This window comes from Notolabrus celidotus, chromosome 16 (assembly GCF_009762535.1).
Source record: "Notolabrus celidotus isolate fNotCel1 chromosome 16, fNotCel1.pri, whole genome shotgun sequence".
In the NCBI taxonomy this organism is placed as follows: domain Eukaryota; kingdom Metazoa; phylum Chordata; class Actinopteri; order Labriformes; family Labridae; genus Notolabrus; species Notolabrus celidotus.
In genome coordinates, this window is record NC_048287.1 from 20,746,177 (window position 1) to 20,762,989 (window position 16,813).

The 16,813-nt window shown below is 40.6% G+C and overlaps 1 protein-coding gene across 1 annotated transcript in view; it reads left to right on the forward strand.

The window, feature by feature from the left end:
- Positions 1 to 16,813, forward strand: part of akap9 (A kinase (PRKA) anchor protein 9) — an 88,226-nt gene that overhangs the window by 58,847 nt on the left and 12,566 nt on the right. The window contains 17 exon segments of the mRNA XM_034704938.1: positions 4,318 to 4,412; positions 4,841 to 4,958; positions 6,323 to 6,361; positions 7,220 to 7,452; positions 8,947 to 9,066; positions 13,198 to 13,319; positions 13,321 to 13,369; positions 13,819 to 13,926; positions 14,059 to 14,107; positions 14,110 to 14,207; positions 15,482 to 15,568; positions 15,996 to 16,062; positions 16,065 to 16,244; positions 16,247 to 16,390; positions 16,393 to 16,444; positions 16,446 to 16,582; positions 16,585 to 16,812. Of these exon segments, the coding sequence (XP_034560829.1) occupies positions 4,318 to 4,412; positions 4,841 to 4,958; positions 6,323 to 6,361; positions 7,220 to 7,452; positions 8,947 to 9,066; positions 13,198 to 13,319; positions 13,321 to 13,369; positions 13,819 to 13,926; positions 14,059 to 14,107; positions 14,110 to 14,207; positions 15,482 to 15,568; positions 15,996 to 16,062; positions 16,065 to 16,244; positions 16,247 to 16,390; positions 16,393 to 16,444; positions 16,446 to 16,582; positions 16,585 to 16,812 (1,926 nt within the window).

Below are 16,813 nucleotides of genomic sequence, written 5' to 3' on the forward strand. Positions count from 1 at the left end.
GTTTATGCTCAAAAAAACACTTTGAAATCAGATTTTGACATGCCTGAAAAATCCCTTTCTTCAGTCCTCCTCAGAACACTCTGTTTTCTCTCTGACCACGCCCCCTCAGGAAGTGGATGTGGTCTCGGCTCTCCAGCACGTTGATCTAATGTTTACATGTTGGCTGAATATACACGGCTGCTCAGAGATCACGTTACTTCAACCCTCTGAATCTGATCCTGAATCTGATCCCGACGGAGAGGCGCCTGTAGCAGGACCTTTCTGAAGGATTGGTCATAGATTTAGTGTTTCTTGTTGTTTTATTTATCAGTATGTCGACGTGTGTCTTGGTACACAGCTACGAACATGTAGCTATGTGGCTATGCTAACTAGCGCTAGCACTTATCCATGATAAATAAAAATCATCCACTAGATCTTCAAATCTGCAGACGTGGGGAGTAAAACCGACCCTTGCCAGAAAGGCAGCAGGACCTTTTCTGAAGGATTGGTCACAGATTTAGTGTTTCTTGTTGTTGTATTGGTCAGTATGTAGACGTGTGTCTTGGTACACAGCTACAGCTATGAACATGTAGCTATGTAGCTATGCTAACTAGCGCTAGCACTTATCCATGACAAATAAAAATCATCCACTAGATCTTCAAATCTGCAGACGTGGGGAGTAAAACCGACCTTTGTGTTTATTAAGACAGCCTACAACTAGCATGCCTCCCTCCTAAGCTCCTTGTTAGCACACATTTGTGCAGGTAATGAAAAACGGAGGGGGGATTCAGTATTATTTTATACAGTCTATGGGCTGAACAAGCTCCGAGCTCTGACTCCGTGACAGACCGGATATTGTTGTTACGTAACAAAAACACGGAAGTCTGAAACAGCTCGTTTCACACACATTTACAGAAAGGTGTAGAAATCAAAACAGGGGCAGAATGGATTTTTTTCATTCTTGGGGGGTTTGTAGACATGCCAGGGACACATATTTCAGGTAGAGAACCATTAAAAAGTCCATTTTGCATGATATGTCACCTTTAAGATAATTTCTAAGGTTCTTGTTCATTACTTCAAATCAGTCATACTGGCTTGTATACATCCAGACCAGACAGGTTTAAGTTATCCTCTGATATCCTCCGCAGATTGTGTAACATGATATCACATACCCATAAAAGCATCCCTCCCACAGTGGTAGTAGGATTACTTGCAGAGAAGGTGTTTGTCCGAGTAGATTGGAGTTACTTGATGCACGTGTAACATCATTTCAATTTTGTCCCTGTGTTTAAATTGAGGATCAAACTGCTGAAGCATCTGTAAAAACCACAGGGCAGATTTCTGTACCTTTCTGCCTGCGGAGAGGAACTCCTCCTGTTTTTGCATTAGAGCCTTTAGCAAATAGATCAGGTCTCATAATTGCATCATTGGAGTTACTATTGGAAAAGAGTCACGTTTTATAATAGTATGCTGATGACATTTTAATGTATTTATCAGAATCAGAGCAATAATGTCAAGCTTTAGGGGAATTAGCCAAAACATAGGGATCAGTGTCTGGTTTTAAGGTCATTTGGGAAAAGACCGAAGTAATGCCTATCTCTGTCTTTGACTGCAGAGCAGGTTTATATGGAAAACCTCAACCTTTATTCTCATCTTTTATTCGGAAAAGTAAACTTAGGAGACTCCACCTAAGTGTGCTTTATCTTCCCTTTGAATCAGGTGGACTTGGGTTACCTTATATGAAGTTATATTACAGGGCTGCACAGTTGAAACAATAGTTTACTAAACCCTGAGCTAGGAGGAGAATAAAAGTGATAATGTTTTAGCTTTGGATTTGAGTTATGCCCCTTATTGTGGATTGAAAAACCTGAGAAGAATAACAAGCAACCTGATTATACTTGACTCTGTGAGATTATGGGACTGTGCGCATAGAAGCCTCTTTCACCAAGGAGAACCAAACCATCTGTACTGATAATGACTTTAGTATCATATTATTACTTAATTCTCAAAACCTCAATTATGTTCTTCTCTCAAGTGGCCCCAACCCTTTGTCACAGCAAACAATCACCTAATTGCCAAAACATTATTTTAAGGCTATTTGTTTTTCAACTTGTCTGTATATCTAGTCTAATAATTAAAGCTCCAATAAAAAATATACACAACATTATAAACAGTCAGCCTGTAGTTTCATGATGCAGAGTTACTCAGCAAATATGTCCATCAGGTTATGTGTCATGCATCTTCTTAATTAGATAGGGAGTGTTTGAAATCTCAAAAACATGCGTCCGTGGATGTCTACTTGTGCAAATACCTCTGTAGGGAGAGATATAATTCTCGTCCTATTGTGCAGGTGATCGACGCATGTGAAAGCTCAGGGTGCGGCCTTTTCAAACTGGTTTGAATGTACTTCAGAGACAGGCTCGACCTGGACCAAAAAAGATCCTTTGATTGATGTGATGTCTTACATGTCAGTGAAACTGAAACGTGGTGGAAAGTTCTTCTTATTCAACAAGGGAAAAAGATAAGATAGAGAATGTGAACATGCTGGGTTCTTGTGTTGGGGCGTATATGTGTTAATAGGTTCCCATGATAGCTGTGTGTGTTTAGTGGGTAATGTTTTTTTTCAGGCACTAATCATGTGCATGTCACGGCTGTGTATCAAGGAGGGATCCCTCCTTAGGCAAACTTTACACACAGCTTTGGTTCCTGCTCAGGTGTCCGAAATAATCATTATCACCTGACAGCACAGGTGTCATTTACCATCTGTATGGCTGTTTTCGAAACCACCTGCTACATACTACGTGCGAATATAGCATTCAGTACCTACTGCATGCTGGTTACTGCGTTTGAAGGTAGTATGTAGTTTGAGTGTTCTGTTGGATCTGTTATGCAGGATGCTGGGCCAAGTTTAGGAGAGCGAAAGTTAACAACGGCCAAGCTGATAGCGAAAGTGCTTTTTTAGCATCACTTATGGTTTCAAAAGTTAAGAAGTGGTTTACATGGAATTTCAATCAGGAGAGACACAATTTGAAGATTAAAGGTTATTTATTAAAACTTAATGAATGATGAAACTTGATAGAAATCTTTGGCGTAAGGACTCTGTGGGGATAATGATGTGAGCGTAGGATGTGTGAATTTGGCAGCAGAAGAAATCCCCCTAGAGTCCAGACTCTGGTGGTGGTGGTTGATGAATTCTAGGAATTGAAGACTTGCGGAGACCAGGTGGAGATGGGGAGGTGGAGGGGTGCGCGCCATCAATGCAATAAGGAACTAGCTGGAGAGAGAGACACATTTAAAAAGACTATTAAAAGCTATTGGATGACAGCCGCCACTGATTAACCAATGACAGCTCCGGAGCATGCATCTTGAAGCGGGTGAGCTATTGAACGAGGGAGAGGAGAGTTAAACAACTGCTGTGATTGTTTTATAGTCTTCCTGTCTGAACTTTCGCTAGAGCTACATTTCATGAATTTGTCAGCACCTAAAAACCGAGTGCCCCCTGTCAAAAAAGGAGAAAAAAGAAAAAGCGGAGCGTTAGCGCTGTGCTTTGTGGGAAACAGTACGCGAAGGAGACGGCTCCGATGCATACTGAGAAAGTTTCCCAAATCAGTACGACATCCGGGTAGTTTTGGCATACTGCAGATGTTGCTCTTGTTCACATACTACATACTGCATACTGAATTTTGTCCAAATCAGTACGTACTGCTAGAATAGTAGGCACTTTCGAAAACAGCCCATGACTCTGTTTTCAGAAACACACACAGCGTAATGATCCAATACAAGCTGTGAATAAGAATAAAGTCATCTATGATTATTTTACTTCTTAACTGGTATCATGCTAACCCAAAAGTTACAGAAAAAGTATAAAAGATTGATCACCAGTGTGTTCAGTTTTGAGCTCTTTCTCCCATATAGCTCTGAACTCAACACCATCCTGGTGCTTCATGCTTGCTGACCTGTGACAGAGCAGTACTGTAATGATGGAGCGTTTCATTGTGTTCACAGTTCAGTCTTGTGCTTCATGTCAAGCAAAAGGGGTCAGACATGCTAGCTTGTGTGTTTCTCAGCGATGTGCATGCATGTGTTCACTTGTATGTTTTTCATTTGCGGTTGTGTTGTCGGTAACCTTGGATTTTGCGGCCCTCCGTTAAGTGCTCACTCATCTGGATAGGTGCCTTGTGTTAGTTTATGTGTGTTCGACTGCAGCTTAGGTTAAAAGTAATTAATCTCAGCTCCTCAGTTGAGTGATTACAAGAATGTGAGGGTAAAAAAAAATAATAGCAAAGTTTCTATTTCAGTGCCTTTTTTTTAATTGTCCTCACGTCTGTCCACATGCAGGTCTGATTGATGGCTACACGGGAGAGCGAGCTGCGTTGGATGAGCAGTTGCGTCAGAAGGCAGAGCTCCAGCTGAGCCTCGAGCAAGAGCTGCAGGTGAGACATTCCAGCTGCAGAGAGGAAAAAAATAATTACCTTATTGTAAGAGAGAACATGACCTGACAGGTTTAAAGACTTTTTTTTCCTCATGTTTTGCTCATGGCAAAATAGAGTTTTGACACCCTTTTAAGAACAGTTACTTAAGGCCGAGTTCAATCCAGTTGCAATCAGTGCTAGGGCAAGGAACGTAGTAAAGAATGTTAATTAGGTAATCTTGATTCTCTGAAGTTACATATTCGTGTAGCATCTTGTACAAACCCAAGCTTAAGTATTTAAAGGATAAGGTTTGCATGATTCTGTATCTGTTCAGCCGAATGCAAATAAAGCTCTACAATAAGGACTGTGTAAAACATCAACAGCCTTGGCTCGCAGTTTTGTTTGTAAAATGATGATTATAATAATGCACTGGTGTTTATTTCCTGCAGGTGACAGGTAGCCGTCTGCACGAGCTGGAGCAGGAGAGGCTTCAGATGCAGGAGGAGCGCGAGCTGCTGTCACGGCAACAAGACGCCATGAAGGAGCAAGCAGGGTCCCGTGAGCTCCGTACGTATCCCAGAATTCCCACAATGATTGTTTTTATCAGCCTACTCATAGGGAGTCATCATGCTTTCAGCTGAAAGGAAGTTCTAAGGAATTTAGACACCATATTGAAAGATGAGGAAACAAAAATACACAATGTCACTCATTTATAAGGTTTCAGAAAACAGGTTTTAAAAAGAAGGTCAGTGAAATAAGTAGAACTTACAGGAATGAACCAAGATTCAGTGTCAGCTCTTTACTGTTTGTAGTGCTTCTTTTATACTACTGTGTATTGACAGCACATATTACATGATCTGCATGCATGCTGGTTTCCAGGAACAGGGCGTCAGCTCTGATTTAAAGGTGCAATAACCATATATTGATTTATTTTGTAGTTCCAGTGGCATCATGAAAGTGGTAACAAACATTTATGAGCTAAATTGTAGGTAACAAAAATTCCAAACAAGGGTCAAAAAGTCAATAAAATGGTTATTTACTGGTTTTTTTACTTTTAAAACACAGAGGAATGTGTCCTGCCTTCTCTGTATTTAATTCATTTTTTATTTTTTTTATTTGCACACATATAAGATTGAATAAAATCTGATTATCAGAAAAACAAAATATAGACGTAAGGAGAGGTCAAGAAGGATCTCACCTTTCTTTAGTTAAAACACTACAATCAAAACAGACTAGATCAACAATAAACACAAATATCGAAGGATAAGCTAATCAGTCAAATAAGTTACGATGTGTTGAAATTGTAAAAGCCTAAAAAGAGGTAATGAAAGGAAAAAGAAAACATGAATGACAAAGGAAACAAACAAATATAAGCATACAAGCAAATTAAACTTCATGAATAAATGTGATGACAGCTTCCTTTTAAATATGTCTAAAGATGACGAACTCTTAACAAATTGTGTTTTAGCTCCATATTAGTTCACCAAGACATCTGAGAGAAAACTGGCCATGTTTGGTTTTAAAATAAGGAAGATGAAGATGATTTTAATTAAAATGACGACTTGCTAACTGTACCTTTTGCCAAAAGTCCTACATTCACAGGTGTTATGCCAAGAAATGCTTCAGAAACTTTAAACGTGTATGTGTTTGCTTCACGTAATAACTCCTGCATTGTCAAAAAGGTGTTCCAAGAGTACATGTCTGATAAAGCGGTGAGTATTGTGTATATGAGGGTATGAACCCAGCAGGCTTTTCCAGAAACACTTCCCTCTCACAGCATCCTTTCTGCAGCCTTCACATCCTGCTGTGAAACATTCAGAGAAGCACTGCTGTTCTTCCTTCACCTTCTTCTATTCTGAAAGTTTTCCTGTTCACAACAACAACAAAATAAGAGCATGTTACATTCCTGTGCTTTTCTTATTCTCCTGTAGGCCTAGTTGAAGCTGCATTGGTTGCAGCACCTGAAGCAGGTGTGTCCACTTTGAGCATGGCTCAGTCATATCTTCTATGTGTCTTTATTGATTGTAGCTGATTTATCTCTCTAACCCTAATCCAGCAACTCACCAACCAAGCTTGGAGCTTGCTTGCTATTGGCTCACAAACTCACTCAGACCAGCCACTAACCTTTGCTTCAGCTTTTCATTTTGACTGATTTTTGTCCTGGTTTGTCATTTTGAATGTCTTGGAGTCGGTGTTAGCCTCATTTTAGCATGATGAAATCAAAGTTTTCTTTAGTCACTTATATGGAATCATAATTTCCTGATTGTCAACCATCTACACTCTGATTTGAGGCGGCGCTGTCTTTACAGCATTAACGTGAATGAGTGGGATGATTGGCCGTTCAGGAAGTCCCTCCCCCTGCCTGTAAATGCTTATTGGGCATGGATATTGCAATGTCTGGGCTGTCCACGTTTGTTCTGTCATCTGCACTCTCTCACCTTTTTACTTTTGCACTAATCCTGCGAGGGGTTTGATCCCGGGTGAACGGTGTGGGTTGGTCACTGGTGGTTTGCGGAGCAAAGAGGCGTCATGGTGGGGAATCATGTTTAATAATGGGGTGAAATGTTGGGGAGTCGACTGAGATGTAAGAAGAGTCTGAAGTTAGCCAGACAAAACATATAAAAGTACAACATTTCAAAGAAGACAGATTATTTTGGACGAAAGCTAATTACCTATCAAATCAGACGGCTCACATACTTCAGACTCTTCAGAAGCTCCATCTCAGAATGACTAAAAATCAAACCTATATGTAAAATGAACTCGATCAAACCTCCATCATTGACCAAGTCGCGCCATCTAACCACTCCTTCCTCCGCTGTATTCTGCAGACCTGCTCGAGGAGACAGAGAAGCTGATGAAAGAGAAGGTGGAGGTCCAGCGTCAAGCGGAGAAGGAAAACACTGACCTCTTGAAGCAGGTGAAGCTGCTGGAGGCGGAGCTTGAGGAGCAGGTCAACAAGGTGATCGAGCTGGAGCACGCTCAGAGGACGGAGAGCGGGGATCTCCAACAGCAGATCCAATCTCTGGAGAAACAGCTGGAGAAGAACAGGCGTTTCCTGGACGTAAGTGGTGGAATGAATGAGCTGTTGCGCCGTTTGTCAGAGGCAGGTTTACCCAGAATCCAATTAATGTCCTATACAAAGTCAGTGACAAAATTAAATGCTTTTATTCTTTTCTGGGCATCATTGAATGATAAATAAAACTCTACACCAGTTCTCATTTTAGATGATATCATCACAGGATCAGAAAAAGAGAAAGACACTGTAATCTGATTTCTTGTTTACAGCCCACTTTAAAGCTGACTTGATAGTTAGGGCAGGGATTTACGTCATGTTATGCTCATGCTCTAATGAGCTGTGTTCCCATCATGGTAATTGGTCCACTTGGACAGTAGTAAGCACGTTATTGTCTTGATGTTGTTCGAGTGCAGATTCTCTCCGGTCTGTCCTATTGACCCCTGTCACACACAAACAGGAAAACAGCACTTTTGTAAACAAGTTTGTTACTTGTTTATCACAGATACAGTCTCTTTTTTCCTACTGTATACCTTAGTAACTTCCTTGTTTTGATAGCCAGTTGTGAGGTCCATTTGTCTCTTAGTTTATAGTTGTGTTGGCATGCAAATTTATGTAATTGGGTTGATGTGATTCTATAAATCTGTCTTCTTTTATATCCATATCTCAAAAACTACAGCTTTTCAGTTGTTTGAATAAAACAATGCTTTTCATTTGCCGAAATGTTGTAATGCCATGATGGACACTAAGGGTGACCAAAAACCTAAATTTCTGAAAAAAATAATAATAATACATTTTAAAAATATATGGAGATCAAACGTTTCTGCCTTACAGCAGAATGTAAAAACACTACAACAGTGCTGCAATGCAAATCCTGCGGATTCAACATAATTTTTATATTATTATTCAATTTCAACCCAACACAGCTTTATTTGTATAGAACCTCACATAAACATCTGCAGCCAAAAATGCATTATACAGCAATGTAAAAATCACAGTTTGTATAATGTTGAATAAATAAAAATGTAAGACAATAAATGTTGAAATATATAAAACTCAATGGAATAAGTAAAAACAAGTATTAAAAGATTCTTAATTTTTGTTTAAAAGATTAAGACTCAACTTCAAGACAACGAATATTGAGATGCTTTAAGTAAAAGTTAGATTAACAATATATTTCTTTTTAAGGTCTCTCTGAAGGCTGTCTCCCCATCTGCCTCTCAGTAATTGTATTTTTGCATTTAGAGTTGTCATGGTGTGCAAGAAAGATGGATTTAAAAACAATGAAGTACATCTAATGATCACTTCCAGTGGCCTCTTAAAGCTTACAGACTCCTTCAGTGACATGTTACAGGAACATATCAAACATGACAAATTTCACCATAAAACAAATAACAAAAACATTTCAAATCGCAGCTCTTCTTTATTCTGCCTCTGAAAATTAAATTGAAAACAAATTCCTTCTTTATAAATATTTGATTTCAAATCATCATACTCCATCATTCATTTATGTTTCCCCTCCCCACACCTGTCTGTGTCCAGGAACAAGCTGTGGACCGGGAGCACGAGAGAGACTTCTTCCAGCAGGAGATCCAGAAACTGGAACATCAGCTCAAGAATCCACAGAAGCTTCAGACTGGCTCAGAGCAGAGAACCCGAGAGGTAACAGGAGAGCTCAGTTTTCTGCCAGAGGACCTGGCACTGAAAGAGATGTTTACTTTTCTGAACGCAACACTGTTGTGGATTTGAACACTGATCTGAGAGTCACACAGAGAACAATAGAGCCACTCAAGTTACATGTGCTGCTTAGAAAGTGATACCAAATAGTGGGAGTGTTACACAGACTGAAGAAGGAGAGGGGGGGTTAGTGTTTATACGTTTTCTTAGCCAGTGTCTTTTTAGGACAGGTTGATGTTGCAGCTGTTAATCATATACATGATGTTTTCATGTGTTTTTATGATACGATTGAACACCAGCTCTCGCTTTAATTCAAATAGAAGTTACAAGAAGTTGCAAGAGTCAAAAGTTTTCATGGAAACAAAGTCATAAGGAAAATGCGTAATATGAAATTCATTACTTTTTGTGGTGAACCTACACAGTATTATCACCTTCACTGTTCTCAGTTGGTGTTAAGTTAAATCACTCAAATACAAAGTCGTCCCATTCTTAGAGTGAAGCACCAACATCAGATAGTTAGCATTAGCAGCTCTGTGGTGCATTTAAGCAGCAACAGATTTAAAAACTTTCACTTTAACTTAATGCTGATGTTGTTCCTCACATGCTAGGGAAAGAGAGCAACTTTCAAACGGATCAACCTTTTGAGGTATGTTCCCTGAATGTAATCTTCACTGAAGTTGCTCTAAAACAAAACGTGATCTGTTTGTTTATTTTCTTTATTATTTAAAAGGACCATGCATATTAATTAACACTTCTTTTTTATATATATTTTTTGGGGGGCTTTTTGCCTTTATTTCATAGGACAGCTGAAGAGAGATAGGAAATATGGGGAGTAGAGAGCATGGGAAGACATGCAGGAAATGGTCGACCGGTCAGGAATCGAACCGGCGATCCCTGCGACGAGGACTGTAGCCTCTGTATGTTGGGCGCTTAGACTGCTAGGCCACCAGCGCCCCTAATTAATACTTCTGTAAATATGCCAGAGTTAGCTAAAAGGCTAGTTTACATCCGTAGTCCCTTGCCAGATGTTAAAAAGGCTCCCTAAAAAGATCAAGATTAACAAAGATAAAATAGGGGTAATATAAGATCAAAATAAGAAGGTAGAGGAGAAACCTTGAAGTGAAGGTACTTAACCCAAGAACACAGAAACTAGAAATGATGAATAGTGTGATGTTCCTCTCTCTTCTCTGTCCTCTGCCTGCATCATGATGTCTGACAGAGTGTGATCATGTGATGCTTTATATGAGATTTAGATCAGCTTCTATGAACAGTTGCAAGTCTGCTAAATATCTTTAATTTCCGCAGCTGTTGGAAGTCAATTTAGTTTCTAAAATGTTGATGAGCCCTGGGATGTTGACTATATTTTGTTGGCCCAGTTTTCCCAAAATTGCTTCAATTTACCACCAAAAATGTTGACAAGTGTTTGACAATAACAGAAGAAATAATCAGTCTTTTTTTAAATTCTCATCCTGACATAGGGTGTTTTTCGACCGCAGGAACTTTACCCCAGAACTAGGGACTTTACCGGAGGAACCAGGGTCTAAATTGAGTTCAGGGGTAGATAATCTCCCCCCTGAAAAGCCCCTGCTTGGGGGGTAGTACTTTTCAAAGGTCCTGCGACTTTCGGATGAACGTAACGGTGTTTGTGGAGTTTACACAGTAGCTAAAACACAGAGGGAGTTCCTGGGAATGCATACTAGTTTAGGTTTTTATTATTTTTATTTGCACAATCTACCTGGGACTTCGGCTCACGGTCGAAACGCAGACAACAATGGGGGCAGAGGAACCTTTTAGTTCCGAGGAAAGTAGTTCTGGGGGCTAAAGACCCGGAACTCTTGGTCAAAATGCACCTATAGCAAAACATTTCTCAATGTGCACCAGTGTCCTTTATCTCAGCATGCCCTCTGTTTGACCGTCACTGTTTTTTGCTTGACTCGTCTATGGGGTTCTAACGATTGTGTCATTAACTGTCATTTTTCATCCAATCACAGCGCAGCCTCCACTTCACTCCGGGCAAGGAGACATTAAATTTTGATCAGCTCTGTTTTTGTCTCATGGCTGCACATCTAAAACTAATTATGTCCTCAAACCAATAGATTGAATCTTTGCTCAGCAGAGAGTAATTAACCAGTGAAGCACTGCATACTGTATACTGTGATGGCACAGTTACTGTATTAAAGTCATCAAACTTCTTCTAACTAATGTGCCTTATGACAACATGAAGGAACCCTCAGTGTATTAATTAACATCATTTGGACATGTTGTGTCAGTTCTTCCATCAGGGGCAGTTTAACACTCTGTGGTATCAGTAAACTCCCTGACTTCATCCAATTCCTTCGTATAACTCTTGCTTTGACCATTCTGTCCTGCAGTTAGCTGTATCAGTAGTTCTCTCATGTTTATATCACACAGTAGTGCAAACACTAGTCCACCTTCTTCTTTTAACTCTCATGCTAGCTGCCCAAAGATAACCGTCACTTCCCACAGACTCCTGCCACACTTTAATCACCAAGTGCTTTTTTTTCTTCCTCCTCTTCCCTCAAACTCTCTCCATCCTCTGATCCTTACGCCTCCGCCTCTCTCTCTCTCTCGTGGCTTTTACAGGTGGATGGAGTAACCTTTAAGGTATTGCTTCTAGCTACATGTGGACTCAAGTCTACCCCCCTTCCCTCCCCAGAGAGCTTTTAGTGCATTTTAGTCTTCCCACCCAACCCTGTAGCAAATAAATCCCTGTCTATGTGTGTCATCCCTTTCTCCTGTTTGATCCATCTCTACTGTACACAGCGTGTCATTATTATGACGTTTGTCCTTCTTTATGCTGTCTATCTCATCTTTTCTCTCCAGTGGAGTCTAAATCCTTGACCAAAAAAAAAGGTTTGGGTGATAGAAAAAGAAGCTTATTTTTCCTCAAGAACATGAAACATGTCTTATTATGTACTTTTTAATTTCAACCTTTATTTAATTAATTAGTTATTAATTATCTTTTTATTTAGAATTGAAAATCATTGAGAGCAAAGTCCTTGTTTACAATGACATTGAACATATAGAAGAAACATTAAAATGCAAGATAAGCAAATAAAAGATAGAACCTTAAAAGAAAGACAATCAGTTCAAAAAAGGCAATTAAAAATATTTTTAAAAACAGAGCCAGTTAAAATAGATACGATCAGAGATTTAAAAAATCTACAACTAAGGATCTATTATGACTCGCATTCATTTTTAAAAGTGCTTTGTCTCATTACATATCTTTACATTTATGTAATTTTAAATGTACATATTAATCAGCAGTCAGTAAATCAAAATCTTGAAACCATATGAATTTGTAACACGAGCAAAAATGCCGAACAATAATGCTGCAGTGAAAAGTTTTACTGAATTTCGAACAAGGTGTTGAATTTTTGAAAAAGCCCCGACTCGACTTTTATTCCATCCATAAAAAACACGAAACCCTCTCATGAAGTAAAGCTACATCACCTGATATAAATAGATCATTCAGTGCTGAAGTACTCTGATGTACTCGTACACTCCAGTCACATTAATATTTAATGATGGGCTGCTTCTGAGGGAGTGTATTTCATCTGCCTGCTATTCTCATCTTTTTTGACACAGCATGCTTTAAAAAGCAGTTTTGATATATGATTCAAAACAAAAACATCAGCCATAATTTATGTATTTAATCAATCATGCAGGACAGTTTAGGGTCCAGATATAAATTTTCCTCCAGTCCTGAGATTATCCTAAACAAACCTCCCCCCTGTTGCCCCCCCTCCCTCCCCTTCATTGATCTGCTGCTGTTTTCCCCCGCCTCACAGATGGATCTGTTACCCACCAGCAGTCCTCCTGCTTAATATCGGTTTGTGTCACCCTGAATGAAATCATTTCTCCCTTCTGTCCCGTCTTTTTACTCTCAGCCCCTCCTTTCTCAGGTGGATCAGCTGACCTCCCAGCTAGCTGCACATGTACCAGCTATGCTATGGCGAGTGGTGTCTCTGAGTGAATATTATTAAACGACACCCCCCCTCCCTCTCTCTCTCTCTCTCTCTCTCTCTCTCTCTCTCTCTCTCTCTCTCTCTCTCTCTCCCCCTCTCCTTCTCTCCTTCTCTCTCTCTCTCACAGGTGGAGCAGCTGACCTCCCAGCTGAAGGAGAAGGCAGATTGGTGCAGTGAGCTGCTGCTCAGCTCCGAGCAGCTGCGTCGTGAGTTGGGAGAGCGCGACGAGGAGATTGACAAGCTGGAGAGCCTCAGCCGAGCTGGAGCAGGCCCTGGCCAGCGCTGACTCTCTGGAGAAGGTTAGGAAAGGGAGGGGGGAGGGAATGGGGTAGGATGAAGTGGGATGGAGACGGACTCAGGGAGAAATCTGTGTGAACAATAGCTGTGCAGCACGCGAGAGTGTGTGTGTGTGTGTGGTGTGTTGTGTGTGTGTGAGAGAGAGAGAGCGAGAGAGAGATGAGGTGACAGATAGAGAGGGAGAACAATGTGTGGTGTGTAGTTTAGCAGCTTGGGCAGTTTGCAGTTGGGGATGCCACCAAGCTATAGCTAGCAACTGTCAAGATTGTCCCCCAGTGTTTGCAGAGGCTGTGTGAGTTACTAAAGAGAGAGATAAAGGAGATGCCCACAACTGCAGTAGCATAGAGGAGGATACATCATGGACAATGTTAGAGTTGCATTTTCACGCCTTTCTGCGCATGTTGTAAATAACTGCTGTGCTAAATAGTTATTTTGTGTGTGTGTGTCGCAGGTTGAACAAAAGAAGCAGCATGCATCCATCACAGAGGCAAGACAGTCCACACTGGAGGCTCAGCTCCAGACAGAGAGAGCTCTGGAGCGGAAAGAGAAGGATACTACTGTGTTGATTTTTCTAATCACAGGGTTGAAAGACAAATGTCACTTTAAATGACTGTCAGAGAATGTTTCAGTTTGTCAAAGCACTGTAACTTGAATCGTGTCTGATCTTCTTCATGCTTATGTGTTACCTCAGATCTGTAACCTGGAGGAGCAGCTGGAGCAGTTCAAAGAGGAGCTGGAGAACAAGAGGAGGTGCAGCAGCTTCACATGCAGTTGGAGATCCAGAAGAAGGAGATCAGCAGCCAGCAGGAGTATCTGGAAACACGAGAGGGCATGATTCAGGTAAAGAGCCACCTGCTGCAAGAATGTGTCACAGTATCTTAACATACGGTTGTAGAGCAGGAATAGGTTACATCTAGCTGTGTGTCTTTGTAGATTGCTTCAAATGGACTTGAAAATATTTGTATACACTTTTAGTCTCAGTTTTTGTTTTAGAGATCTTTATTTCTGTCGTACAAACAAAGACTGATCCAACACAGCCCCAGAAAAAATTGAGACCTCTCAAAATGTTTCTTTAAATCAGCATCTCTACATGCATGGAAGAAAATTCCACAGACCCAGTGTCTGTTGGATATCAACGCAGGCACACTTCATTCTACTTTAACGAGGTGCTGATTTGATGATCAACTGACAAGCCATCGAGAAAATCTGAGCTCAGTCAATTTTTGCTCCAAGAGCGTTGTAATGTCGGGGTGCCATTGGCTGAGCTTTTCTAATGTGCTCCTCATAAACAGGTACACATTTTGTGGTTTCCACTCTCTACTCCCCACATTCCCCATCTCTCTTCGTCTGTCCTATCCAATAAAGGTGAAAATGCCCAAAAATATAACTGTAAAAAAAAAAAGGGTGACAGCAAAATGAGAGACTGGTGGAGAGCATCCAGAGAAGCATGAAAGCTGTAGTTGATATCAAGGTTATTCCACCAAGCGTTGATATCTGAACTTTTCATGGTTAAAAACTAGTACTTCATTGTTTAAAAATGTAAATGAATGTGTTTTTTCTTTGCATTACTCACAGGGAGTAAAGGGAGTAAATTTGTATTTGAAAAAAGAATAATGTTAGATAATAAAACCAAAAAAAAGGTGAGAACAATATTTTGCAGTGGTCTGCAAACTTTTCCGGAGCCGTGTGTGTCGTTTTGCTGAATAAGTTTTGACTTGAACAAACACAACACAAGACCTGAGATGTCACACAATCAAAAAAAATCACTCTATCAAAGCAAACATTTAGATTGTTATTTTAATTTCTTCTCACAAACTGTGAAATCATTTTGGTTCCACTGCTCTTTTCTAAATACGATGTTTTGCTCTGTGTTGCTAATTTTACTTTGCAGATTTTAGGCTTTTTTCTTTGCACATTTTTGTCCCATTCAAGACTTGCTGCTGCTGCTGCTGCTGCTGCTGCTGCTACTACTGGCACATTTCTTTTATTATTATATTTTTGTTTATACTTTTTACTCCATCATGTACTTTCTTCAGTCGGCTACGATGCTCTGGTTGAACTTTGGCGTGACGTGTTTATTATAGCCATCGCATTATAATCTCTGACTTTTGAAGGTGATGGCGGAGAAGGACAGTGAAATAGCTCTTCTTAATGAACAGATCTCTAAGCTCCAACACATTGAAGCATCTTCCGATAACAAGGTAACATTATATGCATATACGAAATGGTATCAACTTCTATTTCGCATAAGCATAGCTCCCTGGTATTGCATCAGTGTGTGTGCTTTTTTCTGGTTTCATTTACACTTTTATTTTGGTTTGCTCCATTTTTTTTGTTTTTTTTAATTTGTTGGGTTGTTTTTGTTGTTTGTTTCGGTAAGTAGTTCCACAACACCATCGTCTTTTGTGAGGTGATCATTTGCTCATGTGAGGTGGAAACTAAACCTCTGAGTCTCTAAAGGATTTTACAAATTGACGAATGTTTAAATAAAATCGATCCGAAGAAATTATCATTTCAAAGAGAGACTTTGCGAACAGAGCAGGGACTCAGAGGTTTATGACAAGATAGTTATGGATTCCCGAATCTGATATTTTTATTGTGAATTAATCTGCCTTTTTGTCTTATTAGGAGATTGATCAGAGAGATGAGCTGATCAAAGACCTAGAGTCCCAGGTAGAGTGCCTGAGGAGCGAACAAAACGCTTGAAGAGAAACAACGAAGAGGAGCTGGACCAGCTGAACGCAGTCATCGACAAACTTCAGCAGGAACTGGTCAACATCGAGCAGAAGCCACCTGCAGAGGAAGACGAGGACGTAAAGACAGAGCCAGACAGCATCTTGTGGGGGTCGAACAAAGACGAGTACAACGAAATAAAGCAGAGATGAACATGGCCACCAAAGAGCTGGACACACTTAAATCAGAGCACAGTAAGCTGCTGCAGACATACCTGCGTTTGAAAGAGAGCGCAGAAGCTTTAGCTGAGTCTGAGAAACAGGAGAGCTCTGAGGTAGAAGAAGCTCTCAGAGAAAAACAGCAGGCCTTGTTGTTTTTCAGGCTCAGGTTCAAGCGTTAGAGCAGCGCAACATCCAGAGTGGAAGAGTTGGATTTGCGTATTCGGGAGCTTGAGACGGTTGTTGATGAAAAGGACGGAGAGTTGAGCCGCTGTCGCCTCCTTGTGGAGCAAACACAGAGCCATGCAGACGGTCTCCAGGAGAGTCCTCCAACCTGGAGAAGAATCTGAGGGAGAAAGTGGCCGCCGCGCTCGTCAGCCAGGCCACGCTTGAGGCCTTCCAGCAACAGCAGACGCAAGGCTCCAAGCACGCAAGACTCCAAGAAAACCAGGACCAGGAGAGGCAAGCTGAGCCACATGTGTATGACTTCAGCAACTTTGGTATTCCCAAAATGGACTTCAGTGGAATTGGTCAAGCCAGACAGGCTCCCACAGG